Source organism: Oryzias latipes, chromosome 21 (assembly GCF_053564925.1).
Source record: "Oryzias latipes strain Hd-rR chromosome 21, Olatipes_Hd-rR_3.1".
NCBI classification, from domain to species: Eukaryota; Metazoa; Chordata; class Actinopteri; order Beloniformes; family Adrianichthyidae; genus Oryzias; species Oryzias latipes.
This window is the reverse complement of record NC_136257.1, coordinates 26,850,587-26,878,392: the sequence shown is the minus strand read 5'-3', so window position 1 is coordinate 26,878,392 and position 27,806 is coordinate 26,850,587. Positions and strand designations below refer to the sequence as shown.

The 27,806-nt window shown below is 41.7% G+C and overlaps 1 protein-coding gene across 1 annotated transcript; it reads left to right on the top strand.

Annotated features, from left to right (window-relative positions):
• On the top strand, positions 1 to 27,791 carry tbl1x (transducin beta like 1 X-linked). Its single transcript, XM_023950507.2, has 15 exons — positions 1 to 773; positions 19,856 to 19,960; positions 20,314 to 20,459; positions 20,621 to 20,840; positions 21,530 to 21,662; positions 21,865 to 22,006; positions 22,094 to 22,157; positions 22,288 to 22,385; positions 22,614 to 22,674; positions 23,420 to 23,541; positions 23,675 to 23,749; positions 23,824 to 23,951; positions 25,336 to 25,501; positions 25,581 to 25,682; positions 25,789 to 27,791. The coding sequence occupies exons 2-15, from the start codon at positions 19,903 to 19,905 to the stop codon at positions 25,813 to 25,815; spliced, it is 1,542 nt and encodes a 513-aa protein (XP_023806275.1). The 5' UTR covers positions 1 to 773; positions 19,856 to 19,902; the 3' UTR covers positions 25,816 to 27,791.
• Positions 27,792 to 27,806: the final 15 nt, after the last annotated feature.

The window sequence follows — 27,806 nt, the reverse complement described above, 5'->3', positions numbered from 1 at the left end:
CTGAGCAAGGCGAAAGGAGAATTAATCAACCACTGTGTGACCAGGCAGGCGAAAAAGAGTGGCGCGTGGGGGAGGGGAGGCTCTTTAGAGCAACATGCTGAACTGTACGCAGCACTAAGGGCTACTTAGACTGAAGGAAACCATCACACACTGCGTTTCAATTGATACATTTGTTTACAATTAGCTTTAGCGTAAATTACATCTTATAATTTTTTTAATTAGAATTAAACTGAGGTGGAAAGCTGTTAACTTAAAGCGCCCCAAAACACTGCATCTTGTGTATTTGGGTGATTTTAACGGCTGACATTTAGCTCCCGGTTAAGCTAATTAGGGCAGCTAGCAACAAACGGCGTAATTAACTCTCTAATTAACCTGTATTTGGTGAGTCCTCACTTCAATATTCAGGTTTAAGGTCAGCCAACCTTCACCCCCCCACCTCCCCTGTGCTCGAGTCTGCATCTGTGCTGCCGCGTCTACTATCTGCTGCTCAGTGAACGCTGAAACTTCAGCCCGACACCACCAAACTTCACCGTGCCCCCCCGCGCGTCCGGCCGGGCTAACACTTTTTTATTTTTTTTCCGGGCGGCGGGGTGAATTTAGCCGGCGGTGAGTCACACGGTCCGCGGTAGAAACTTGAAAATATGACGATCATCAAAATGGGAGGAAAGTCTTTGCTGGCGTGCTGAAGTTGGAGGTTCTCCCCCCACCAACACCCCCGTGGAAGAGAGGAAGAGAGGTGGCGGACACCACGAGTTCACCCTCACGGTAAAAAGGTAAGCCCCACGGAGGCTCCCGGCGGTGCACTCCTGTATTATTATTATTATATTTGGGGAGGGGGGGTCTTTTGGATTCAGTCAAAGAGGATAATGACTTTGAGAAATGACGGCGCTGATTCAATGGCAGCTCACTCCACGTGTGCTGAAATCCCCCCCCCCCAGAAAGCTCCATTTTACGTGTTTTTAATGCAATTTCTCACAAGAAATCGTGTTCTGTGGTAAGCTAGCTACAAAAACACAAAGTTTGGGAGGTCTTATTTAATTTTAAAATGCATTTACTTTCTTTGACTTGTGTTGGGGAAATTCTGCCTTCATTTTGTACTCAGTAACACTCTAAAATCATTAAATAAACAACGTTGCACCGTTAAATCTACATCTGAGTTGTTTTAAGTGAGTGATATTCTTCATATTTACAGAGTTCTGAGGCGCATGCGTGGGGGAGGGGAAACATACAGTTCCAGTGGGCACTTGATGTTATTGTATAACCACAATGCTAGGCTGTAACTATGGACACATGCGTAGGAAATCCCATTTATTACAAAGCACTGAAAGACCTCAGACCGGAAATGGTTTATATTAAAGCATCTAAGGTGTTTTGACTCAGCTTACCATTGCTTGGTTTTAAAGAAAACACCAGTTTAAGCAAAGTTATTGAACATTTGTGTTTTTATTGAGTTTTTTTGTTTGTGTGTCTGGAGATGAGAAGTGAGCTACTTAACTGATGATTTACAACATTTAGTAGTGAGATTGTCTTAAGGCAACAACACGTTGTAACTACTTAAGGAAGCATAATCAAGTTAAAAAAGCCACTATGGCTGATTTAACCTACTCTACTTCTATTTTTATCTTTTGATTTTTGCCTCTAGTATTTGTTTTTCCAATAATCTCACTTGTTGAAATACTTGTTTTGGACCAACGTGATCCTTTTCGTTACACTTACAGACCCACTCCAAGGAAAATAAGCTTACGGGAGAAAGTGTAGAAAAATAGGATGACAGAAAAATGGTGGCGGGCTTACTCAGCGCTAACAGTCCCTTCCCACAACTCTGAGGTGGATTTCTAATGGACTACTGCCGCTCTGCAGAAGCTTTGCACTGAAAAATGACGGATTTAAAAAAAATTGGCTAAAAAATCATAAATAAAAGACCACTGGGAAGGCCTTTACAATAGTACAAAAGATGATCAGATTGGGCCTTCATGTTCTGGTTCAACACTAATTATTTTTTACAGCATTTTTATATGTTTATATGTTGGTTAGGAATAACGATTGGTCAATTGAATTTGTCTCGGTCAGTCAAGAGTTGTATTCCAACCATTGAATATCTTGAAGAAATTGTAGTAACTTTTTTGGATTGACCTATAATCAGACTGACTGTATAGGAGATCTGGACCGAGTGACTTAAACACCCAGAGAAAATGTCTTACTTTAGATCCCAATGACATTAAGTTAATTCCATTGCCCTTTTTTTCGTGATTCGGATGTTGCCATGTTAGAACCAAAAATCGTCAGTAAGCCGTGATTGGTTCGAGTCCGGATCAGAATTTCTATGGCAGCCACTCTCGCCAGACCGGAGTAACCATAATGGAAGGCCACACCTCCTCCACTTGAAAGCGGGCTCAGGAGAATCGGTCAAACGTTTCGAAGTTTCAATTCAAGACCACATATTTTTATCAATGCATCTGATTGGTCTGCTTATAAATTGAATAACTTGCACAACATAAATTTTTTTTTTAGGATTAGCAAGAACATGTTTAAAAAAGGTAGCAGAGCAAGAAAATTGTTATTTTACAACTATGACAAAGTAATAGCTGTTTTTTTCCTCGATAGAATACTTTGGGATTTCAGCTTTTTGCAGACCAGTGGTTACTTCTTATTTGGTACGTAAAGGGGTCACTGAGTCCAGTTCTCATATACAGTCAATGAATTAGACTATAAACTTAAGGTATTTCTGACTGGACTATGGTCTCCTGCTCAAACGAATGCTGTTGTTAAAGGACGAGTTAATGGCTAGCATTTATTGCTTTGCTTGTGCAATTTACTACAATTCAGACTTGCAGGCTGTATACGATTTTGTTGCTTTAGTGTCCTTTTTTTTAATTTAAAAAATAGTTTAAAAAAAATTTTTTTTTTTTTTTTTAGCAAGCCGATTCAAACTCCCAACATTCAGTTTCCCTCTTTTGTATGATTTCTGAACACAAAAGAAAACTGAATGACCCGCAATGTTTAAATACTCAGAAGCCATTCAAGTGACAGCTTAGCTTCTTCGCTTTGTATTGATTTCTTCCAAACCCACACTGCGGACTCGAATGGAAGAAAATGCAGTGTTTTGTTTCATGCACCAGCCGCTCTTAAGTAGGCCATGAAAGTCCATGAGAAAACCTTTATCAGGCTTGTGGTGCAGCAAATATTTCTGCAGCGGTATTTATTTATGATAGGCAATGGGAGAGGTGAGGCGTTCCTCCAGAGGAGACGTGCTGCGTTCTTGAGCTACCAGCCCCCTTGGCATAATACCAACTACTCTGAAATTACACCCATACTAGTACTGCCTGTTTGGAGGTTGTAGTAATGCATTTGATTACAATCTAAATTTGGGGCACGCTGTTTATCGTTTAAAGCAGTTTCTCAGGTTCCTGTCATTGCATGTGAAAAAACGCATCAGTTATCAGTCATGAGGTTAAAAATCTGTTTTTATGCACAGTTTTGTTTGGGTTCCTAAAATTTTGTTTGTCACCAATGGCTGCTGGTACCCGCTTCCAGCATCTGTTGGCAAGATTATGTCGAAAAAGACATCTGTTTGGCGAAATTGTTCTATATGCGCGTTTAGAAGGAAGTTACATGGAGATTGCAGGCAGATGACAGTTAAGGAAGTTGTGCAACAAGTAATGTGTGCCAAAGTGGGGAAACCTCTGAAGTTTCTGTGTTCTCTGGGCCATTTTTTTTCTCTTTCTCCCTTGTACTGTTTTGGGGCTGAGCTTTAACATTCACAGAGAAGGCAGTGAAATCCATTTTTGTGAGATTTGAAGACTTGATTTTTGTCAACATTAGTGTCAATGTAGCTTAGGCCCTAATATTATGCAACATAAGACACAAATATTACCCGTAAAAATGTGAACTGGAAGAAAAGCTTTCAAGGATTGTTTGAGGAAAGAGTTCTCTGGTAAAAAAAAATCCCCAATCAGACTTTCCTTAACTTTTAGATAAAAATAAAAATACTGGTAAATAGCCAGATAGATGACATACTTTTCTGAGATGTTTATACAGTATTTTAGATTTATTATTCCCACATGTTTGGGATGTGTTTCTATGGGACACAATTTTAATTTTACGCTGTGGCAGGTTTCCACTCTCATTGTTGGCTATAAATGGCTGTAAGAAATCATATCACTCCATACATAAACAAAATCATCAAAGATGGATCATTTTACAGTTAAAGGCTAAACTGAATCAAAATAACAATCTATTTAAGTTAGTTTTGTAATGGTGAACACAGTGAAAACTAAATTACTCTATTTAAAGAAAATATTACTGTACAGATGAAAAACTATCAGTTATTCAGCTGTTGGCATGGTGACAGATTTCTGTGAGGATCTGGTCAGAATTGGAAGTCGAGGTCAAATATTTAACACAAATGACAAGTCATTTTTTGTTAGTTCTTTTAGAAAAAATGATGTAAATTTACTAAATCTGTGAAGCTGTCCAGCATGAAACTGTGAAAATCCTGTTCTGTTTGAGCTCCTATACCTTCTTTTCATATATCATAGTCATTCGTTCCCAACAGAACAGCTATAATATTCACGTATTGGTTGATTAACTTGGCGTAGAGCTCGTCTGATTCAACTGATAGAAAATATTCCATAGTATAGAATATCATTTTCTCATGTGGCCTCAGGTTAGCAAGGCGTGGCTGGAAAGTATGTGAACCTGTTGTGTGAGAACACGCCTTATCTTTATAATGCATGACTATGAGACACAGAATCTGCTGGCAGTGATGTTAAGGTGTGCTATTTCTGCTGATTGTTATGAGCTCACGTTGTTTAGAGTAGAAGGTTAGACGAGTTCTTCTTTATCCTCCTTAATCTAACACACCTGAGTTAAGCGGACGGAATTTCTAATGGCGTGCAGGAACAACCACTGGCCTCATTCACACACCTGCTGGTTGCATCTGCTTAACCCAGTTCCTGCACTTTTGTGCTGGCTCTCGTGAGGCACTGAGATGGTTGCAGAAGGATTTCATAAACCCCCCACCCCCCCAATCTTTAGGATTTTAACTCCTAAAGAAGGATCTATAATTGTTCTGGGAATTATTCTGTTGAAATATATTTATATATATCGATGTGTTTTGTGGTAAATCAATCTTAAATGTTTGTCAAGCATCCATTTGAAGAGCTTTTGTTTAAAGAAACCCCGTGGATAATGATGCAAAATGATGAAGTATTCTGGAAGATTCACGTTTACCTCTTGGAATGCTTGGAGACTACAACGAGGATATTTGTCGGCTCTGATTGATTGGACTGTCCCCGGTTTTATTGTCTTTTTGTGCATTTATTTAGAGGGAATGACTACCAACCAACCTCCCCGGTCCTTATCGCCAGTGACTGTGCTAATGTGGCAGCTTGCTTCAAGTAGTCCCCTTTTGATGCTGAATAGGACCTACACCACAAGACGTGATCTCCTCCGACCAACAAGCAGAGAAGGGCTGCTTTTTATTCAGGAATATGTAGTTTGTTACAGAGCAGAGTTGATGCTCTAACTCTAAATAATTCAACACTTTCATTTTCTTTGTTCTAAGAGCAAGAAACTAAAATTTCTGAATGGATCTCAGGTTATCAGTCACAGCTTTGAAATGTGAACCTGTTTTTTATTGGTGCGTGCTTTAGCTTTGTTGCGGGTCCTTTGTTCTCTGCTCATACAGTATAAATTAAGGGCAAAATATTATTAGTAACTTGTTGTCTACATGTCAACGCAAATGAGAGATCCCATAGCCTGGTCCAAATGTCAAGTGGGTTATGAAGATTCTTTACTGGTCCTCCTGATTTTCTAGCAGATGGTGAAGAATTTTATATACTCTTTCTGATACAGGGAAGCAAAACTGAACTTTCTTTTTAGGCAACTGTTAAAAAGTATTAGAATTATGTGGAGTTTGGCTTAAAGGCTTTACTGTAGTTTTAAAGTGATATTTTCAAGTGGTTTTAATCTGCAAAGGTTTTCTCTGGGGCTTCAGTGTTCTCTCAGAAATTTCTGATGGATTGATTCTTTGAATATGTTTTATAAAAGCCTTTTCACATGTTTGTCTTTGTTGCTTGTGATTGACTGATGATGAGTCCCCCCTACACCAGAACTCCTTTGACGTCTGGGAAGAAGAGGCAGGCCCAGAACATGTACACACCGGGCATATGACGCGTGTTCAAGAATATGTTATACGTGGGTTCTTGAACGGTTTTCCCTGGCCAAGCAGGGAGAGGTTTCTTCTTCTTAATCTTTTTCTGCTGATGACTAGCTTATGTCCGTTACCTACAGTTGAGAGAGGTTTGGTGCAAAATATTGAAGCGGTGCAAATCTTGCTCCAGGCTTTTTCTGTCACAACTCTATTCCAGTACATGAAAGACTTGGCCGGCCACAAACTGCAATGAATAATTTCTCCTTCATAATCAATTTTCAAACAGTTGACACTTCTGTGAATTAAAAAGGATGCTATCTATATGTCACTACCAAATATGACTCCTTGATTGGTCAAAGTTCAACTGCTTTAACTTTCAACGTGCGTTCATTGGCTGCACGTTTTGTATGTAAAGCCCGAAAATATGCGTAGCTACGCGTGAACACGAGAGTTTTGAAAACGGAGGCCTAAAATATGCATTTATGCTCGTTTACGTAGACTTTTGATTTGAAGTAGTTGCTTGAACGTGCGCTGCTGAGGCTTATCTTGTGACAAAATACAAAACCACATTTTAAAATCTTTGTTCAAACCTTTTATTTGAGTTATGGAGTAACATCTCTTTGGTTTTTTACAATTCTTACTTGTTCATAAAAAATTGAGGTTCCAAAAAACAGGATGGTAGAAGCTTTTTTTATTTTGAAAGCACAAAGAGCTGCAGAGCTGTTATCAGTTGAGTTTAGCCGTGTTTAGTGAAGGTCCTTTTGTTACCCATCTCATTCACTCTTGGTGCAGCCGTGTTCTTCCCTTTCCTGTGCGTTTGTCAGCCGTGGTCGATCATAATGTCCTCCACGGCTCAGGTGTTTAAATGGAACTAGCCCAGGCTGGGGCTTGCAAACAATGCTGTTGCACGTGCACGCATATATCTGCACGTGCATGCATGTATAGATTCACAATCCGTCTGCTTTTCTTTTCTGAATGTTGGTTTGGTGGGAAACAGACCTCCAGATTACATAGAAGACTGTTTAATAAAACCATGGGTCGGACAGAGAAATCTTTGTTTTTGATGGGCAGTGAATTTATGTTGCACAGAAAAGCCACTGTTTGGTTACATTTATTGAGACCCATCATGTGTCTCCCTGTCCCATTGGCTAACATGTAAGCACACAAAGATGGCAAATATGGAGGCCTAAATGAAAATCAAATAATCTGTTTGGAGGCTGTTAAAAATGTTTGGCACTATACGTTTAATCCAAAGGTTAAAAGTGCATCGACCCTCTAAGCATGCTCAGTCTTGGCCAAATAAGGCTGACGGGCTCAACCTAAAGCTAGAGGAGCAGATGGTCAGCAGCCTCTGCCTTTTTTTTGTTTTTTTTCCACCTGTGTTACCAAGGTTTCCTACTCGACGTCAGGCATATCAATGGCTACGTTCACAGTGCAGGCCTTAATGCTTAATTCCGATTTTTTTTTTTAAATAATTCAATATTTTTTTGCAAGGCCGTTCACATTTCCAATTAAATGCGAACTTTTGTCATCGCCTGTGTGAACGTGGAATGACCCAGAAGTGACCCGCATGCGCAGAAGAGTACTCAATGGTGAACAACGTCACTCGTTGTTGGGTTTATCCCCCAAAATGCGGTCCAGCTCTTCGTTTGTTCCAGTCTTTAACCTCCTTGTATTTGGCTTGGAGGCTTTTTATGTTTTGCTTGCATTGGAGCCAGGATCGTCCTACGCTCGCCCATTTCACTAAAAATGTTTTCAAAATCCACCCGGTTGCAATAAGAGCCCTGGAGTTTGGCCTGAATAGAGCTGCCACCCCAAATATTAATCAAATCGGTGACGTCGTTTCCCTTCCGCTGACTGGTCTCAGCAGCATCGTCGGTTGATGTTTACGCTCTCGTTCCTGCCCACTTCAACGCGGAATGATGACGTTTGTAGCGTATCAATGACGTACGGGTCGGATACATGTTGCCTGGCTGTTCAGACGGAGGTCGCATTTCAAAAGATCGGATAAGTATCAGATTCAGGACCACATACCCAAGTGGCCTGGGTTACATTTGAACAGATCGGATGGGTGTCGTTCAGACTGTCATGAAAAGATCATATAGAGGTCGCATAGGGGCAAAAAAAATAGGAATTGGGTCGTTTCAGCCTGCAGTGTGAACGTAGCCAATGTCTGTCCAAATGCACCTGGAAAACTATCAAAAGTAGACATCAGATCTCCTGGCTCTTCTCATTCATACATTCATACAGTTTTCCTTCCTTCTTAATGTGCACACTCAGATCAATGCAGTCACATAGGGTAGAAATGCTTTACTATGTCAGTGATTTTATTGAAACTTTAATGCACACAGCATAAATCTTTTACATTTTCTCTATAAATAGCCTTACAATGAAACACATAGAGGCTTTATTAGCTTATTATTTATGTATAACTGTAATTTCTGCTGAAGTGTAGCTGCATTCCCGACGGTTGTATTTTCAGTTAAGCATGTATGCTTTTAATCATGTTAACATAATAACACAGAGAAAAAGCTTTTTCTGACTTCTCATGAAATACTAATTATGTCTGAGAAATGATCAAAGTATTTGGTGACTCTAGGTAAAGTACATCACCGTATGGAAAGCTGGTGGCTTCTCATATTCAGATTTTGATTTCTTCATATTTGAGCTTAGATGTTTCAGAACACATGATAAAAGTCAGCATGTTTCTACGGGATTCTTGCTTTACGGCTCTTGTATTTTTTCAGTTTTAAAACTCTGTCTTGATGTATGGAATCTGTCGGAAATTTGTACAGGTCGGGTTAATGTTTAGCCTTTTTGTTTTTATTTCGCAGAAGTGATGATATACATTTAAATTTAATTTTTTTTTTATGTTTTTTTAAAGCAAGGGGCTTTTCAAAAGCATGTTTTTCCTGTTTTCATGTGTGCCTTTGTTTCATATAAGGGAAAAAAAGATAAAGCTGCATTGACATCATTTTGAAGCAGGTTCTAGTCGTAGTTTTTAGAAAAATTTAAATCGCAAATGTATACAAGCCTCACTTTCTATTTTCTTTCCACTTATTTTGTGCCTTGAAAGGATTCTGGAGCCAAAGTCAGTAAGAGAATAATTTAAAAGGAGCAGAAAAAAGCATTTTTCTAATAAGACAGCAAGAATAGCAAGGAAATTGCTTTTACTTATATTTATTTTAGAACCGTATTGGGTTGCTTCTTTTTTGTTTTTGTTTTTTTGCATAACTGCTAAATGACTGTAGTGATGGAAATTTAGATCTGTTTTTACTTTTATGTTAATCCATATTTAAAATTTAAAAATGGCATGAATAGGACCTTTTTTTTAAAATAAAAATAATAATAATGGATTGGATTTTTCTGTGGTTTCCAGACGCTAAAAGCGCTTACAATGTGTGTCCATTATTCATTTACTCCTCATTTATACTAGACTGACAGAGGCGTGGCTGCCAGTACACACCTACAGCCCCTCTGACCATCACCAAGACATTCATATGGGTTCACACACCAGTGGAGCCACCCTAGAGGCAGAGAGGGTGATGTGTCTTGTCCAAGAAGACGATGACGGTTAGCTGGAGAAGCGGGGATCGAACCCTTCAATCATTGGCCGACCTACTCAACCACCTGAGCCTCTGCCGCCCCTCAAAATATTCAAACAATTATACAAATAAAGACTTTATTAGGTCCTTTGTGTTGTGTGAATTTTCAAAATATTTTCTTACAGTATGCATGCAGATCTGCATGCTGGATACAATATGCAGCTCTTTGTCTCTGCAGTCACACCTCAGGGTTAGTGTGGGTTTTAGTCTTTCCCAAGGAGAGTTCAGTGTGTGGCAGAGCTGGGGATTGAACTCCTGATCAGCCAACTGTGCAGCAGCGGCTGCTCAAATCTGGTTGAGAGAGGGGAAAAAAGGAAACGACCCTAAACGTTTTCCCATTTGTGCGCACTCGGCTGTTAAACGGCCAGTGTGGAGGACATGCACAGTCCGTGACAGGAAACCCTTCAGTGCGTGGCATAAGTGTCACATAGTGTAAATGCAGCGTATAGAAATGGAGGAGAGATGAAGACCAGGGTTTCTAACCTGCCCCGATGCCGGCTGTAGGAAAGCATTACAGGAACAGAGGGGTATTCAAGGTGGCATGAGCAGCTGTTGACAGGAAAAAAAGAAAAAGCAAGATGTTCTGGTTGCCATGGCAACACTTGTCCACTCCGGTGTCTCGGTGATTACAGCTTATTTGTGCAATTCTCACCTAGGAGAAAATTTGTCTTAACTTGCAATGTCAAGAACACACAGTTCCTTCGGCACAGAATTTTGTTTTGTTTTGTTTCTTACCTCATAAAATCTAAAATAAGACACGGCCTCCAGCTGAAGTGTTTTTTTGAGAGATGTATTTTCTATTGTGTTTATTTTTCTAGTCATTTCCATTATTTACGGAGATTAAACACAGGTTTGCTGTTTTAAGGCTAGTTTGACTTATTTCATATACACAACACAGTAATAATACAGAGGAGTTGCTGCCTGTGTAACAATTGTGAAACGTTTTGATTCTGGGTCAAACAGGTTATTCAAATTTGCAATAATGTGACATTCTTTTTAGGCTTTCTGTCTGAATTAACAAAGGCAGTCAGTCTTTTTGATTACATAAATGTACTATAGTGTATCATATTCACATTTAGGATCATCTAACATTCAGACCACATCATTACTGGCTGAAGTCGGAATTACGCTGTGTAGAAAGTACTAACAGCAGTCATTTTCATTTGATGTTAACAGCGGGTTGCAGTTTGTCACAAAACAAGTCGGTTCAAGGTTTCCTTGATTAAACTTGGGGTTCTTCTTGACCAGAGATGTTTGGTCTACTCCAGAGCTTGTTTCTTCAAATAGTCTCTTTTGTTTGGCAGGTGCAAAAGCTTATCTAAACTCTGGTGCGGACCAAACCAGTGATCCATCATCAACTGATAATTTAGGTTTGGGTTTGCTTGCATGTGAACCCAGATGTGGTTTACTACAGTGCAGATGCACCAGAGTGAAAGTTTTTTATTGATTTTTTTGTGTGTGTATTTTGGGAAGTATCACCTCCAGACAGTCAGCTGTTCCAATTGTTGGTGGTCAGCTGGTGTAAAGCTGACGAAATCAAACAATGGTTTGATTTTTTTAAGTGCTATAGTTTTTGTAGTAAAAAACATACTTTCTGCATAGTTTTTACTTAGGAGCGACTTGTATTGGATTTTATAAATAATTAAATTTATTAAATTGATTTCATAATTAATAGGCTTGTGTTTGGTAATTGTCCCGCTAACAACTGCTAGAGGGCATTGTAGGTTTGTGTGTCAGTATTTGCTACTGACTGCCCTGCGCAAAAGGAAGAATTTAATGGATGAAAGGAACTTTTGTGCTTTAAAGTGATAGTTAGGTTGACTTCTTGCCATGGTTATCTGAATAATTGCTCATATGTTAGGCTAATATACAAGAAACTTCAATTCCTTCAATGTTTCATGAAGCTAAATACAGTTACGATAGTGAAGCGTAAAGCATCTATTATTGTTGTCTATTACGTTATTACGATTTGCCTTTCAACATTAAATATCCGTTCTTGGTACCAAGTTTTGTTAAACAAATTTCTCCTAGAAGTGCAACTTATACTTGAGTGCAACTTGTATTTTTATTTTCTTCTCTATTGCGCATTTTTTGCATTTGCAATTTGTACTCCGTAGCAACTTAGTCCAAAAATGACTGTAGTTGACCCCCTACCTGTACTAAGTTGCAGTTTTTGTTTACATTTATTTATTAAGTAGGCCCGTTTATCCAAAGTGATTGACAGGATTTCCTGTGGAGGGAAGTGTCTTGCCCAAGGGCATTATGTCTCTCAAAATTATCTGAACAATCAGCCAACAAATTGGTGAAAGGTTGACTAACCCAGTGAGCAACCTCACAGGATTTCCTGCAGGTAAAGGTTGAAACTTTTAAGATTGTCGAGAGAAAGCTGCATTCATGTGTTAGCTGTGACATGAGATGATTTTCCATCTGTATAAATGTTCTTTCACGTTTGTAGGTATGTTTTAAGTAGAACAAAAGGAAGGTAAATAACCTGCAACTCTTATTCCTTTAACTGATGGATGAAGGCAGTAAGGTTGGAAGTAAGAGATCCTTTTTGTCCATTAGTCATATGAACAGCTTTTTCAAGGTGGGAGTGCTGCAGTTTCAGTCTGCCTTTCTGCACAGTTGCACAAGGAAAGAGGGGATATTGTTGTTCTCTTCTACGCTGCCGGTGTAGACTCGCAGAGCCAATTAGACCTGTTAGAGGTTTGACATTTTGACATTAGTGTGTGACTTGTTTCTAGGGAGTTTCTAGACACACTCGACTGCAAACACAAAAGAGCTTGGCCAGTACTACAAAAAGATATTTGTTTGATAGCGTAGCATATGGGACTTGGTTGGTAAGCCATAGTGAAACCAACACACACCATTACAGGACTTACTATGAATGCAGCTTTTAATGAGATAATACAGTTTGATCTCAGTGCTCTGCCTGTTTTAAAATGGTTAACTCCGAACATTTTAACAGCTACGTTTTTGCTTATTTAAAGGACCTATATCATGCAAAAATCAAAATATTATGTTATAAAACCAGCTATTTGGTTTTGGGTTTTTCCTTAATAAAAATGAAATTTTTAATGTTTAAAATCATGTGATGCTGTGTGAGTGTAGGTTTAAAGGGATATAAGATGCTTTTTATTTGAATCCCAGAAAGTCGTTTTTTTTCTGCCATATTTCCTCCTGGGATTGTTGGTCCTGAGCACAATTCTTGACCTTTGAAAGTCCCTTTTTCTTTTTGAAAGTCAACTCAACTCTACCAAATGCTGCAGTTCTTCAAATGACCACTGGAAGCTGGTTTCAGAAGAAAGCAGTTTATATAAATTCCAATGTTTAAAAATGAGCTTTTTCATTGCAACTTAGGGAGTAGGTGGTTGGCGGTAAAACAAACCACAAATATGAATCAAGTATCTAGTTGACAGGGTTTGTAGGGGTGGGGCTTGAAGTGGAAGAGCTTATTCTAGTTACATGTTTTAGTTTGTGTCTCTGTCATCACAACAGATAAAGGTTTCTTCTTTTTTTTTTGCAACATTTTCTTTCCTCATTATTAATGTTTGTCTAACAATTCTGTTCTCAAATGAGCAAATATTTGTATGTCTGACATTCAGGCAGACAATCCTCTTTAGAAAAGTACAGTGTGAAAACAAGCAAACATTTTTCTGCATTTCCCCTTTTTGCAAAACAAGTCACTATTGAAACTAACAACTGTTGCATTGCCTAAAAATACACTGAACGGGTCAAAGTGATGAATGAAACCCTGAAACTCTACACATTTATGTGTTCAAAAATGCACATTTTCTGTGTACAGTTTTGGGCCAGATTCGATTTGAGTCTATTTGTCTACAAGTGGATGCATCAGAATGGAGCGGAACGGGGAGCTTGTGGTGCGCCAAGCGTATCTTCTACACCACCAAATATGCTCTTTTTCCAAATTCATGTTTATTTTTCCCTGATTCACAATGATTATAAGTTGATCTGAATTTTGTATATATATGTCCTCCACCAGAAAATGCCACAAAAACATGTTAAAGATGCCAAACACGGAATTTTCAAATGTTTTGTCATGAAGGTCAGACAGCATTTTATTAGATAATAATAATAATAATAATAACCAAATTTTGGGACTGAGTAACTGATAACTTGAATTTAAGATGAGCTTTTGTAAACTATACAAAGATTGCACAGCATTCCTGCTTTGTCCCCAAGTGTCTGACTATTGGCTGTGGGGAGCTGGCATCTGCCAGGTTTTCATTCCAGCGGATTACATCAGCAGATATTTTCTCATGCGAGTTATTATCCTTTAAAGGGATGTTAATGAGCGGGTGTGGGTTGCAGCAGAAACCCGCCACTCTGTCATCTGGGTGCAGCTCTTCGCCCCTGTTTCAGAACCGAGGGCTGCCACCCGAAAGAAACTGTATGAGGAGTGTTTCCTCAACTGAGTGCGAGCCTCCCCCACAGTTTTCTGACCTACATTGGCTCTCATTGACTCACTGGATCTGAGGCAAGCAGCGACAGATCGCCCCTGCCTGCTCATGGAAACATGAAGATCAGGAAACCAAGTGCATAGAAATATCCAGAAATGTTGGGATTACCTATGTTGAAATTATTATAATCTCTTCTTCAACCCCCCCCCCTCTCTCTCTCTTTTGCACCCCCCCAGTCTGCAGCCAGAAGCTTCAAAGGCGGGTTTTACTCAGCAGTGCAGTTCAAGAGAAAATGGCTGCTGTTTCCAAGTCTTGTTTGCACATCTGTTAGGGGGGGTGACCGTTCAGGAGAAAATGGGGGCTGTGGTATGCCGGTTTTTTAACAGCATTGTTTTCAAGCCTACATGTGTAGGAGGCGACCGCTTGTTGAGCTGTTTGGTCCTTTTGTTGATGCGTTAAAGGTTTTGAGATCTGAATGGATTTTACCTGATTTACAAGACGTTTACGTTTTGAGCTGCTTTAAACTGGCAGTGATGGGAGTTCCTATGGCACAGATTAAATCTCCATATCCAGTACTGGTGATAAGATCGAGTTCTTTGTTATGAGATGTGCTTTTAAACGGATATTTATTTCCTTTATGGCTCGATCAGAAAAAGATTTCATGTTGTTTCTTTTATTGTTTCACCCCCTCCCCCATCATTGCCTACATACCAGTTCTGACCATGTCTTTTTTGTTTTTTTATCTTTGTTACTTGGTCTGGTGATTTTGCTCATTGAAATGGATTGACAAAAAAAAAAAACTGGTTTTATGTATTTGTAATAGAATGAAATAGAGTTTGTATGAGCTCCCTGGAGTTTGCACTACGCTAAACTCTATGAAAACAAGCACCAAAAGAGTGAGATTGTAGGAGCTCTTCATTGTCTTCAATTCTTAGTTTTCGTCATTTTTGGCAGCCTTAAGGCCCGTACACACCGGGATGAATTTCGCCCGCGATATTCGCCGACGTTTAACGCCTCGTGACTAAACAAAGGGCACCAATGTGAGTGTGCACACCGACGCGAAAAAACACCACGCGTCACTTTTTGAAAAACGCCTCGGGTTCGGTTTTTTTTGGTTTGATGCGCCGCGTCGAAAACTATACGACCAATGAGAATGGCGCTTTTGCACACGTGTCTGGAGCTTCTGAAGTTACAGTAAAACACAACTTGGGGGCGCTCAAATACAAAATTGCCTTTCTGAGGACATATACCAGCGAAGAAGATAGACGCCAAGTAGCGTCTACACTGCCGCGAAGAAACAATGACAGACATTCTAAAATATCCCCGAACCAAGCACCAGTTGGAGCAACTGGTGCTTGAAATGTTCATGTTTTCTTTGTATGATTCTGACAAACGCGTAAATATTTGCTCTCTTCTTCTGAGTGAAAAGCGACTTTAAGAAGCGTAAAGTTGCGCAGCGCCACCTTGTGTACGGGAGTATTTCTGTTTTACATTAAGCGCCATCTAATGTCAGGGAATGAAATTGCATGTTCACTCGGCTCATCGTCAGCGAAAATCGCCTGGGTGTGAACACAAAAAACGTGGCGAAAAACGCCTGGCAAATATTCGTGTGTGTACAGGCCTTTAGTTACATGCACCCACTCGTACAGGGGGTTGATCTGTAGGGGCGCTGCAGACCTTTGGGTCGTCCGGCGTGCATAGGGTTGTAGATGGGAGCAGTTGCATCTCAATGGGAGGTGTGTCTTGCATTTCCTTTGAGACACGTTAACACCTCAAGGGTTGCCATGAAACATACCATTGTTGTGTGTTTGGTAAGTGTATGGTGAAGTATTTGTAAGTATAACGTAAGTTGCACACTCATATATGACATAGGAGTGATAGTGGTGTACGGTGCCCTTACGCTGCACTCTAGCTGTTAGTAAGTTGTATTGGCTCCTTACTGATTCTGCACGCATTTGATGTGCAGGTGAAATGTAAGTGCGCGCGGGACCCCACACAAACTACGCTCTTATTGTTAGAATTTAGAAAATAGACAGTCGGCTTGGGTGAAAGAAACGTTCTCTAATTACTTGAACAACACTAAGTTGCCTCTTATGAAGTGTGCAGGTTTTGTAGGGGGTTGGAAAAATCCGTACAACAAATTTCTATCACACCTACTCCACCATTACTTATCCTTGCATGTTGTATAAGTGTTTGCTCCGACCTGTCGCCTTTAGCATGCCCGTAGGAAAAAAATATGCAGGAACCTTTTCTGTCTACGGGTTCATCGAAGCGGCATTGGACTACATCTCTGTTCAATCTAACACGAAGGGCTTGAAGTAAAAAAAACAGAGTAGGAGGTGCAAACTTCAGGAAATGCAAAACAAGGAAAAGGAGAATATATCGAGTCAGTTTATATGCACATATAGCATAGATTAACCTTAAACCAATACATTTAGTAGTTTACATATTAGCCCAAACAAAACACAGGAGATGGAAGAAACTGTTGCGTTCTGTATTTAAGGCAACAGCTCTTTCTTTCTCTGGGAGAACAACCATAGTACAGTGTTTATTTGTCAGACATATTTGTTCCAACATTAGCAGAGCCAACACTTCAACTATCGACTCTGAAGTTGAAAAAGATGACAAACGTATAAAAGTGAGAAAATCACCTCACTGCAAACATAGTTATTAGAAATAAGTCCTAAACCTACGACGAGAAACTGGATTTTGTAATGATTCCAATTCCACAGTTTATTAGCGCATATCTGGTTACAATCCGTTATGAGTTGCATGTAAACAAGCTCAGAGAGCAATAGGGCAAACCTTAAAAAAAGGGAAATTAGGACAAAGAAGTTTATTTTTTGGTAAATTGATGAAATGAGACGATTAGGACCAGTTTTGTGTATTTAATGTGCTTGTCCTTTCTTGTTGGTTCTTGTCTCTGATGGGCCCAGCTGTTTGTCCTGCCAGCAGTAGGGTCCAGTCCACATTCAAAACCTTTATTTTTAAACGTATATGCGCCTTCATTCCACCTTGAATGTGTGGTGGATCCTCAGTTAAATCAGTTAAAAGGTCTGTTCACGTTAAAGGCCCGTACACACCGGGACGAATATTCGCCAGGCGTTATTCGCCAGCGTTTTTCGCCACGTTTTTTGTGTTCACACCCAGGCGATTTTCGCTGACGATGAGTGGAGTGAACATGCAATTTCATTCCCTGACATTAGATGGCGCTTAATGTAAAACCGAAATACTCCTGTACACAAGGTGGCGCTGCGCAACTTTACGCTTCTTAAAGTCGCTTTTCACTCAGAAGAAGAGAGCAAGTATTTACGCGCTTGTCAGAATCAAACAAAGAAAACATGAATATTTCAAGCACCAGTAGCTCCAACTGGTGCTTGGTTCGGGGATGTTTTAGAATGTCCGTCATTATTGCTTCGCGGCTGTGTAGACGCTACTTGGCGTCTATCTTCTTCGCTGGTATGTGTGCTCAGCAAGGCAGTTTTGTGTTTGAGCGCCCCCAAGTTGTGTTTTACTGTAACTTCAGAAGCTCCAGACACGTGAGCAAAAGCGCCGTTCTCATTGGTCGAGTAGATTTCGACGCGACGCGTCGAAAAAAAAAAACGAACCCGAGGCGTTTTTTTTTTTTGACGCTTTAACGCCTGGCGTTTTTTCGCGTCGGTGTGCACACTCTCATTGGGGCCCTTTGTTTAGTCACGAGGCGTTAAACGTCGGCGAAAATCGCCGGCGAAATTCGTCCCGGTGTGAACAGGCCTTAAGGTTAAGTCTGCCCCGTGTTCCTGCTGTGTGCTGCAGCTATTGTTAAGTAATTGTCCCAAAAGTGCAGTAAAGTCTTAATGAGAGCCATATTCCCTGCAGGGATTCTCATCATTGACCCATTATGTCTTTGGATTAGTCTTAACTAATGCCTTTCTTTTCTGCTGTTGTGTTTGCATTTGGCAAGCTGCTGTTAAACAGTAGTTTTTGATAATGCTATAGTATTTTCCTGTGAATGCTGAACCCATTGCAATACCAATTAAATTTATTTTTGAAAGTCTCTGTTTATTGTATAAAATGTGTTAAACAGTTAAAGTGCTTTATGCCTATTTTGAGTAAAAAATCCTGGTTTCTGGTTTTTGGATTACAGGAGCGGCTCTGTTTCTGGCATTTTGTTGAGTTGCAGTAAAGCCGTTTGTGGATTTCAAGCTGTGGACCTTGTTTACCTTTAGACTGTGACATGATTCCCATTACTATAGCAACCTGAGCCATGAGGATGACATGCTTTGTGGGGCATGCAGGTCGCCTGCAAAATTGCCTTCTATTTTCTCACTGTGAAATAATTGCTCTTACAGTGTCTGTCAGGATTTTATCTGCTAGTTTTCGAGATGATGTTGTCCTTTTCAAACGTTTGTTTTAGAAATGGACCAAATTGAATTAGTCCCGTTTAAAATCCCACTTTCCCCGTCATTTTAACATCTGTTTTCTGGTTAAATGGGATCATGTTTCTGGAGTTTGGGAAGCTGGAATAATCTGAATCTGCTCATCACTTCACTGAGTAAACTAGAAGTGTGGCAGCACTTGGCTAACTATTTGGTTTCCATTGTTTGTTCATAAGAGGGGGAGTTGTGTCGTTGATGGTGTCCTGGTAGATAAGAGGAATGACTGCTGCTGTCCTCGTGGATTGTAGCTGAATCCCTCCAGGCTGCCTGTTGATTCCATTTCCAGTCGTTTGGTATGTAGCTGTAACTGTCCTGCGAGCCGCGGCTGTCCCGCTTTGATGTGGTAAGCCCTTCCTAGTCCCACATGGACGCCAATTAGCCAAAGAGAAACATGCTGACTGTGGTGGAAACGGCTCTCAGAGGCTCGTCTGTGGTGGAACGGAAATTCAAAATCTGACTGATAATCAGTCGAAACTGAAGAGAAGTGTCTGGACTTTTCATGCTGGTGTGGGTGTCGCGTAGGTCCGCCGTGTGTGCTACGGTGCAGTCGAGGTGGATTCCCTTTGATCGAATCAACCAGAGAGTGAAAGAGTGAATAATTCATGCTGAGTAACGTGTTCAGCCTCCTTGGCCGAACGCCAGTTTGTAATTGGGAAAGTGCTATTCTCTGTCTTTTTTACTCCGTTTCTCTTGTTTCTATGGCACCAGAGAGAATGTTGCGTGGGCCTGGACAGTTATGCAGCCTTCATACCTGACACCACGCCTGCAAATGCCAGCTCTTTAACTTTCTGGAGGGAGAGGGACACGTTTGCATGTGCAGTTCTTCTGCGTTCTCCTGTCGGGTTCTGTCAACAGCGTTTTGGGATGTAGTCTCTTCTTTTAAAGCTGCATTTCATCCCAGTCCCGCTTCATCAGAAACCTAACTAAAAGTGGTAACTGGGTCATTATGAGGAAGCTCATCGGAGTTCACAGGAGAGGCTGGATTAACACAGACGGCCTCATTAAGCCAGAGGACTTTCTGAAAGCTGGAGGTTTTGGTAACAACAGTGGATCCAACGGTTCGGTTAATTAGCAGCAGACATCACAAAACGAGCCCAAACAAGGAGTCTGTTGGGCTGCAGAACTGACATTGCAGGAAAGCCAGTGTCGTCTGCTGCCTTTTCCTTTTTAAATGCCATGCCAGTCAAAAATAAAGCTGTATGTGAGCTCGATGCCAGCCTGCAAACCTGAACTGTAATTAAAACATTGTTGTTTCAGGAGTGAGCTCATCCTTCCAGCAGACCCCCCCCCTTCATTGGGCTAAGATGAGTATAACCAGTGACGAAGTGAATTTCCTGGTTTACAGATACCTCCAAGAATCAGGTTTGTTTGCTTTCATTTATTGCTCATTAATTATATTTATTATGCGGAATTGTTGGAGTAACCTTCATGGTAAATGTTAAAATAAAAAAAGAATAGAAACGTTTGTTTCCTTTGATAGAATAGAAACTCCCCTAAATGCTGCATTTGAGTTTCAACAAATCCTCAGTGCTGCTTTATTATTGTTTATAAAACGTGACAGACTGTCCTTCACACTGGCTCTGGCATCCTCTTTGAAAGTGGGAAATGTCATTCTTGTTATGCAACGTGGTGTTGAGCCTTATTTGGGTCAGACGAAGCTTGTTCTTCTGAACATTTGTGTTTCTGTTTGTGCACATCTGCTGTTTTGTCTTCAGGTTTCTCCCACTCAGCGTTCACATTTGGCATCGAGAGCCACATCAGCCAGTCTAACATCAACGGAACACTAGTGCCCCCTGCAGCCCTCATATCCATCCTGCAGAAAGGCCTCCAGTATGTGGAGGCAGAGATCAGCATTAATGAGGTAAAGTTTGCTGCTTTTGCTACATCATTCAAGACAAACTTGGATGTATTTTAACATTAAACTGTTTTCACGTGTCAGAGACCTGGAGGAAGCTTTTAAAAACGTTGTTTGCCTCTTATAAGCCGTTCCACAGTGTCACTAATTGTAGCGACTCGTTCCAGGACGGTACGGTCTTCGACGGTCGACCCATCGAGTCGCTGTCGCTCATCGACGCAGTGATGCCAGACGTGGTGCAAACGCGGCAGCAGGCTTTCCGCGACAAACTCGCCCAGCAGCAGGCTGCATGCACCACTGCAGCTTCAACTTCTGGGAACCAGCCAAATGCACCAAAGAACGGAGAAGCCACCGTAAACGGAGAGGAGAACGGCACTCACGCCATGAGTAGGTCCAGTTTTCTCCCATCACCTCGCAGCAGGGCCGGAAGAGGAGGGAATCGGAGAGCAGACTTCTCGTGTAAAAGCTTTCGTGTAAAAAAAAACTTTTTTCTTTTTCACACCAGTGGCTGTACTTAAACTTAAATTCAAAATTCTTGTGCGGTTTAACTCTTTAGACCTACAGCCGCCCTGTCATTAATCATACGTGATAACAAGGCGCTGTCCATTTCTTTTGTGGCTGAAATCAGAGAGGAGCAGATCAGGTGGAGGAACAGACAAAGAGAACAAGGAGTAGATGTTTTTTGTTTTTTTTCCATTCTTTATAAGAATTTACGGTCACCAGATGGCAGCAGGAGGAGAATGTTAAGGTCAAAGGAAATGTGTAGAATTTGCAGACATGATTCCAAAACTCAAATAGGACATTTTTCCCCCGTTTTTACTTCAAAGTTTATTTAGAAACTCACAACAAAGAAACTGAAGCTTAAGTATGCAATTTAGTAGGAAAAACAGAAATACAAGAAAGCTATTTTAAAAAATAAAATACATATTTACTGTTGTAATTCTGTAGAAGCAGCACACTGAAATCCCAGTAACTGATGTACTTGTTCATATTTACTAGATCATATGGACATTGCAACCTGGAGGTGTGGTTTTGGCGATTTATGGTGCAGCTCTAATGGCGTACACTCTCCTCAGATAACCACAGGGAGCCCATGGAGACGGATGTTGACATTGAGATACCAGCCAGTAAAGCCACAGTGCTGCGAGGCCACGAGTCTGAAGTCTTTATCTGTGCCTGGAACCCCGTCAGCGACTTGTTGGCCTCTGGGTGGGTCCCCTGCTCCAGATTACCTGTTTTTATTTTTCTGAGCCTTTTTTGTGTGCAAGAGTCAATGTTTTACCTGATGAGATTATCAACGTTTTCACTTATTCAAGAACATTTTTACTGTAACAAAAATAAAAGGTCTGTCAGACAAGAAGTGCAGGTTTTCTTCATTCTGCATCCTGACCTCCCTGTGTTTGCTGTTCAGCTCGGGCGACTCCACCGCCCGCATCTGGAACCTCAATGAGAACACCAACTCCAACTCCACCCAGCTGGTGCTGCGCCACTGCATCAGAGAGGGCGGCCAGGATGTCCCCAGCAACAAAGACGTCACCTCACTGGACTGGAATGTGAGCTTTGGCATCCGCTCATCTCTCGTCTTTTTTCCTCAGCTGAGGACAGACGAGTAACAGAGATGTTTTGCTTCCATCCGACAGAGCGACGGGACCCTGCTGGCTACAGGTTCATATGATGGATTTGCCAGGATATGGACCAAGGACGGTATGCCATCCATCGCTGTCACACTCTCTCCTTCCCTGGTCATCCTTCTTTTTGTGAAAAACCCAAACAATATTGGTTTAGTTTTAGAAAATGTTTAAGAAAGTTCATTAATTTAAATTTAATTCATCAGGAAATCTGGCCAGCACTCTGGGGCAACACAAAGGACCCATATTTGCACTGAAGTGGAACAAGAAGGGAAACTCCATCCTCAGCGCTGGTGTGGATAAGGTACTTCTTTTATGCTGTGTTCTTAAATAATTTGACTTTTTTGTTGTTAAATCTAAAAATGTTATCCATAAACTGCAGAGCAAATTCTACTATCAAGTCTTTCGTTAAAGACTAAAACTAAGAATCTCACCTCAATAAGTTATGCAGGCATCAGAGTTCTGTTTAAAACTGACAGTGAATGCTGGGAAATGTTGTTGAAATGACCTTTTTTTTTTTCCAATCTTCCAGACGACAATCATTTGGGATGCACACACCGGGGAAGCCAAGCAGCAGTTTCCTTTTCACTCAGGTGAGTGAGACTACTCCCTGGTAGAAAATAAAACCCGTTACCTCCATCGCTGTAGCTTTCCACTCTAAAAGATAAAACCAGGTTCTAATGGCACTTTTTGACCCGCTGAGGAAGAAAAAAGTTTTTTTTGTGTTTTTGTTGTGACACAAATGGTCCCAAATGTCACATATGAGTCCTGTAGAAAAAACAAAAAAACCTTATTTTAAAATACATTTGTATTGCATTTTACATTATGTTTTAATACTATTAAAAGTATACCTGTTTGGATTAGTAGAAATATATATTTTTTAAAAAGTCAAACCTATTACAGTATTTGCAAATTAAGAAAAGAAAAACCTAAAATTATGTTTTTATTTAAGAAAATACAGTGATTGTAATTAGGGCTGTGGGATTAATGAATGTAATCCATTCATTAGAATTAAATGTAAGGCTTTCCCCTTTACGCTTACTTTCTCTGCTTTGGTTCCTGGTGTAATTTAGAAATAGAAGGTTTCTCAAAAGCTAATATGAGAGTTTTCTAAGAATATGAGACTTAATATTTCTTGAATGAGTCGGCCTGAGTCTGAAACAGTGGCTCCTTATTAAAACCTTAAAAACCAAGCTGGAAAAACTCATCTAAAGGAGTAAAGTTTTAGCCTCTGCTCTGCTTTCAGTCTATTTCCTGTTAGCATCATTTACCAGAATAAAAGCCTTTGTTTAGTTGGGTGTTGTCGTGAGTCCTGACGGCGTGTGAATGCTTCCGCAGCTCCGGCGCTGGATGTGGACTGGCAGAACAACACCACCTTTGCCTCCTGCAGCACAGACATGTGCATCCACGTGTGCCGCCTGGGCAGCGACCGGCCCCTCAAGACCTTCCAGGGCCACACGGTGAGCGCGTCCTCCGCCCCCCCCCCCCCCCCCCCCCCCCCCCCACACACACACACACACACACACACCCTGACCTCGTTTCAGTCCAGGCTGCCGCAGCCCCTCACCTAACCAGTGCCGCCGCGTTTTTCAGAATGAAGTCAACGCCATCAAGTGGGATCCATCGGGTATGCTGCTGGCCTCCTGCTCAGACGACATGACCTTAAAGGTGAGAGGGGTCCACACGGATGTGAGGCGCTGAAAGTTGAATACGGCGGCTTATTTTCATAATGTCGCACGCAGATTTGGAGCATGAAACAGGATTCCTGCGTCCACGACCTCCAGGCTCACAGTAAAGAAATCTACACTATTAAGTGGAGTCCCACAGGGCCCAGCACAAATAATCCCAACTCCAACATCATGCTCGCCAGGTAGGAAACCTGACCTGTAATGCAGAGTTACTCAGCTTTTGGTAGTCTGGGTTCTGCTGTCGGAGCAGACTGTGCTGAGGCGCATGTTAATGTGTTTGGACTGAAACCCCAGATTTACTGCTTGGCCCGCATCTTGACCCAGATGTGCTCACACATGTCAGCGATCCAATGCAAATGCCATAAGGTTTTACCGCCCATCCCAACAACCCAGCATGCCTGACTGCATTTCATGCGGAGGGAAAAGTGTCTTTGCTCGAGCAGAAATCAACAATGTGTTGAAACGCTTCTAGAATTCCTTCAGTGAGGGCTTTTCCAAAGTAGAGCTTTTTCCTTTTAGCTTTGATTTGTTGTTCCGCTGAGATTTTGAACCCATTTTATTTCTTAGTGGTGAAGAAACTGTTCTGAAGAAGAACTTTAAAGTCTTCAAAATTACAAAGAGAGTTCCTGGATTCTTTTTTTTGATGAAATATTACAGACCTCTCATCTTTAAATAGGGTTATTTTTGGCAGAATCGGTGACTGACTAATAGTTTTTTACCCCTCCAAATGTGAGAGAGGGTTACTGATAAAGCTTATGGTTATAAACGATGAACAGAAGGTGTGGTCATGTGACTTTTTGGTTGGTTTGGGTTTACTGGTGGTGAAATTCAGCCCTTTTGGTTGCTGCCATCTTTGTACTCCAACTTGAGACTTTTGTTGAAAATGGAAAAAAAGGTGAAAACAAGCCTGGAAAAAGGCAAAGTAAGGTGTTTGGAAAGCTGAGAATGTCTGTCAAAACCCATCGTTCAATTAAAGCTAAAATGGGTTAATAAATAATCAACCATTGTGCTGTTGTCATGGATACAAGATTTTTCACAAAGGGTGGAAAACAATTTTCAAACCTGTTCTTAAACATTGTTTGCTTTTGTTTCTCACTGGAACAAAAGTTGATTGTAAATGTGCAGATCAAGCCCCCTAGTGGTCACAGAGTGAACTGCCCTGCCCTGTACTGAAAGAGCTTCAACACAGAAGTTAAATATATCATTCATTCATTCATCTTCTGCTGTTTTATCCCTTTTGGGGTCACGGGGCTGCTGGAGCCTATCCCAGCCACTTTTGGGCGAAGGCAGGGGACACCCTGGACAGGTTGCCAGTCTGTCGCAGGGTCACACAAATCACACGCGCATGCACACTCGCAATTTACAGTAACCAATTAACCTATGAAGCATGTTTTTGGATGGTGGGAGGAAGACCCCGGAGAGAACCCACGCATTCACGGGGGGTGAGGCAAGAGTGCTAACCCACTGTGCCACCGTGCAGCCCAATAAATATATGGTTGAACTTATTGAGTGAGGCTGAAATAGGAGGAAGACGCTGTGATCTCATTGACACCTCCCCCCACACAGCGCGTCCTTTGACTCCACGGTGCGGCTGTGGGACGTGGAGCGCGGCGTGTGCATCCACACGCTGACCAAACACCGCGAGCCCGTTTACAGCGTGGCGTTCAGCCCCGACGGCAAGCACCTGGCCAGCGGCTCCTTCGACAAGTGTGTTCATATCTGGAACACCATGGTAAGGGGCCCCCTGTGGTTTCATTCGTTTAGCGGACACTTCTTCAGGTTGTTCAGGGAGTTTGTTTGCGCCTCTGCAGACGGGAGCTCTGGTGCACAGCTACAGGGGGACCGGGGGCATCTTCGAGGTGTGCTGGAACAGCACTGGAGATAAAGTGGGTGCCAGTGCTTCAGACGGCTCGGTAAGCCATTCCTGTTGACCCTGATTATAGTCTCTTAAGTGGGTATTTGTTGCCTCAGTGGCCTAAAATATACAGTTATTGCAACCATTATCTTTTTCAATTTCAGGTTTGTGTTCTTGACCTGCGAAAATAGCTGACCTGAGACTTAAACGGATCCTCGAATGTGCAGAAAATTGCCTTCTCCTGACGTCAACAAACACCCCCTCCTTTGTCTGGAAGGGCCGTAAAGGTGGACTCCAATGAAACCCTCACAGGTGTAGACCCAGATGCTGCCAGCGGCTTGAACAGCAGCTGAGTTCAATGCAGCTTGTTAACGCTTGTTTTCTAATAAGTCTGAGGCAAGATGGAAACTGGCTCAGAAATCCCCAAAAAGTGGCCTTGGCTCCCCGGGTGCGTCCGAGTATTAACAGGTTCCTGATGACGACGTGCGGCGCTCGCTGCGGGTCCAGCTGTTGTGGAGCTGCGAGGGTGGAAACGCAAAGATGAGGCGGGTTTTCTGAAGGAAGGAGTGGTAACAAGAGCCAGGTGTCGGGACTGTGCGGAAGGAAGGCTGCGGGGTTTACGATTCCTCCGAGGAGGCGTTACTTAAACGTCGACGTGAATTAACCACCAACGGGGTGGGCGTGGCTGACGCCCGGCTCCCAGGCGGCGCTGCTGTCCCCTGACGAGGTGCTCGACGACTCCTGCGTGGAGGAGTCCGTCATCAGAATGGCTGCTGCCGGTGTTTTGGGATGTTCTTGAATGTCGCCGCTGCCTGGTGGTTCTTAGCTTCATCATGTGACCTGAGATGGAAAAAAAAAAAGACGTGGAAAAGGTGTGAACAGTGTGGCTTAAAGAGTCTAACTCCCTTTTTTTTGGATGTAAATTTCAAGAATGTAAAGAAAAAAATGTAAATTAGATTAATACACAGACTTATATACTGTGTATATATATGTTTATATACAGTACACTTTATTGCCATCTATAGGGGGTCTTTACGGCTGAAGCTGTCGCATCTTTTTTTTATCAAAGTGCATGTCTCAGTTTCTGTCAGTGCAGTCTTTCTGAACTCTGCCATCCTATCAGCTGTTACGTTTTCTGTAGAATCAGTTAGAAATGGTATCATGCAGTCGGCCCACACAACACCTGCATCCATGGCGTAAACGGTGCAGGAGATGATGTTTTTTTAAAACTTTTAATGGCTTTAAAGTTTGTGTGCAGACGGAACACCGCGGAGCGATCAAACCCCCAACCCCCAGAGAGTTCTTGCAGCTTAATCTGCATCACTGTGTTTCCTGTTTGGCACTTTTTCCTCGTCAGGCTGCTGAGCTGTTAGATTCCATCGCAGCCAGAAAGTGGCGTTTATGCAAAAAAAAAAAAAAAAGATAAAAGTTGACTTTATGGGTTTTAGCTGATCGGAAGGCCTGAACTGCGAAGCCAGAAGACCTCAGGTTCAAGCCTGATGTTCCATCACCGCCAGTCTAAGCCGTCTTCCTGTCCTCTGAGCATCAGGATGATGAGGAAAACTTCGTCTTCAAATCTTCACTTCAACGGCGTCCACATTCTGCAGCTGCAGCAGCCCCAACATGTAGTTAGAGAAACGCAGCTCAGGATTCATGATTGTAAACAAAAGAACGGCCTCCACTGAAGCTCCAGAGGAAAGCGTCTGCGCAGACTCGGCTTCGCAGCTCAGGCCTGCGGGTGCAGCTCTGCAGACACTATAAACCACCTCCACTTCATTTGCCTTTTTCTAGGTCCCTCATCTTCTGCCAGAGCAACATGAAGTGCACTTTTTGTATTAGTGGATGCTGCAAATTTTCAATGAAAGTGAAGGTCCAATGTTTAAACTTTGCCTTTTTTCCCCCCGCCCCGCCCCTCCTCTCCATCTCAAATGATGGCGTTCTAATTGGTGTTCATCGATTTCTCACATTTTGTATTTTTCATTTGCTGAAGGCCTTTATTGTCTGTGTCAGACTGATAATTGGGCTGCGGGTCGGTGGGACTTTCCCAGCGAGCGGAGAAGCCCGGTTATGGGACGGGTGCTGTGGCAGTGACACCCGCCCCCGCTGTCACCTGTTTCCAGGCAAAACTTTGAAGTCATTCAGTGTCTCAAATAAATGACTCTATTTTTATATCAGAGAGCTG

Bases quoted from the DNA above. Each gene is read 5' to 3' on its own strand.
- tbl1x (XM_023950507.2), top strand. From the start codon at position 19,903: ATGAGTATAACCAGTGACGAAGTGAATTTCCTGGTTTACAGATACCTC. The intron at 22,386-22,613 runs GTACTTCTTTTA...CCAATCTTCCAG, and splicing joins TCAGCGCTGGTGTGGATAAG to ACGACAATCATTTGGGATGC. The intron at 22,675-23,419 runs GTGAGTGAGACT...ATGCTTCCGCAG, and splicing joins GCAGTTTCCTTTTCACTCAG to CTCCGGCGCTGGATGTGGAC.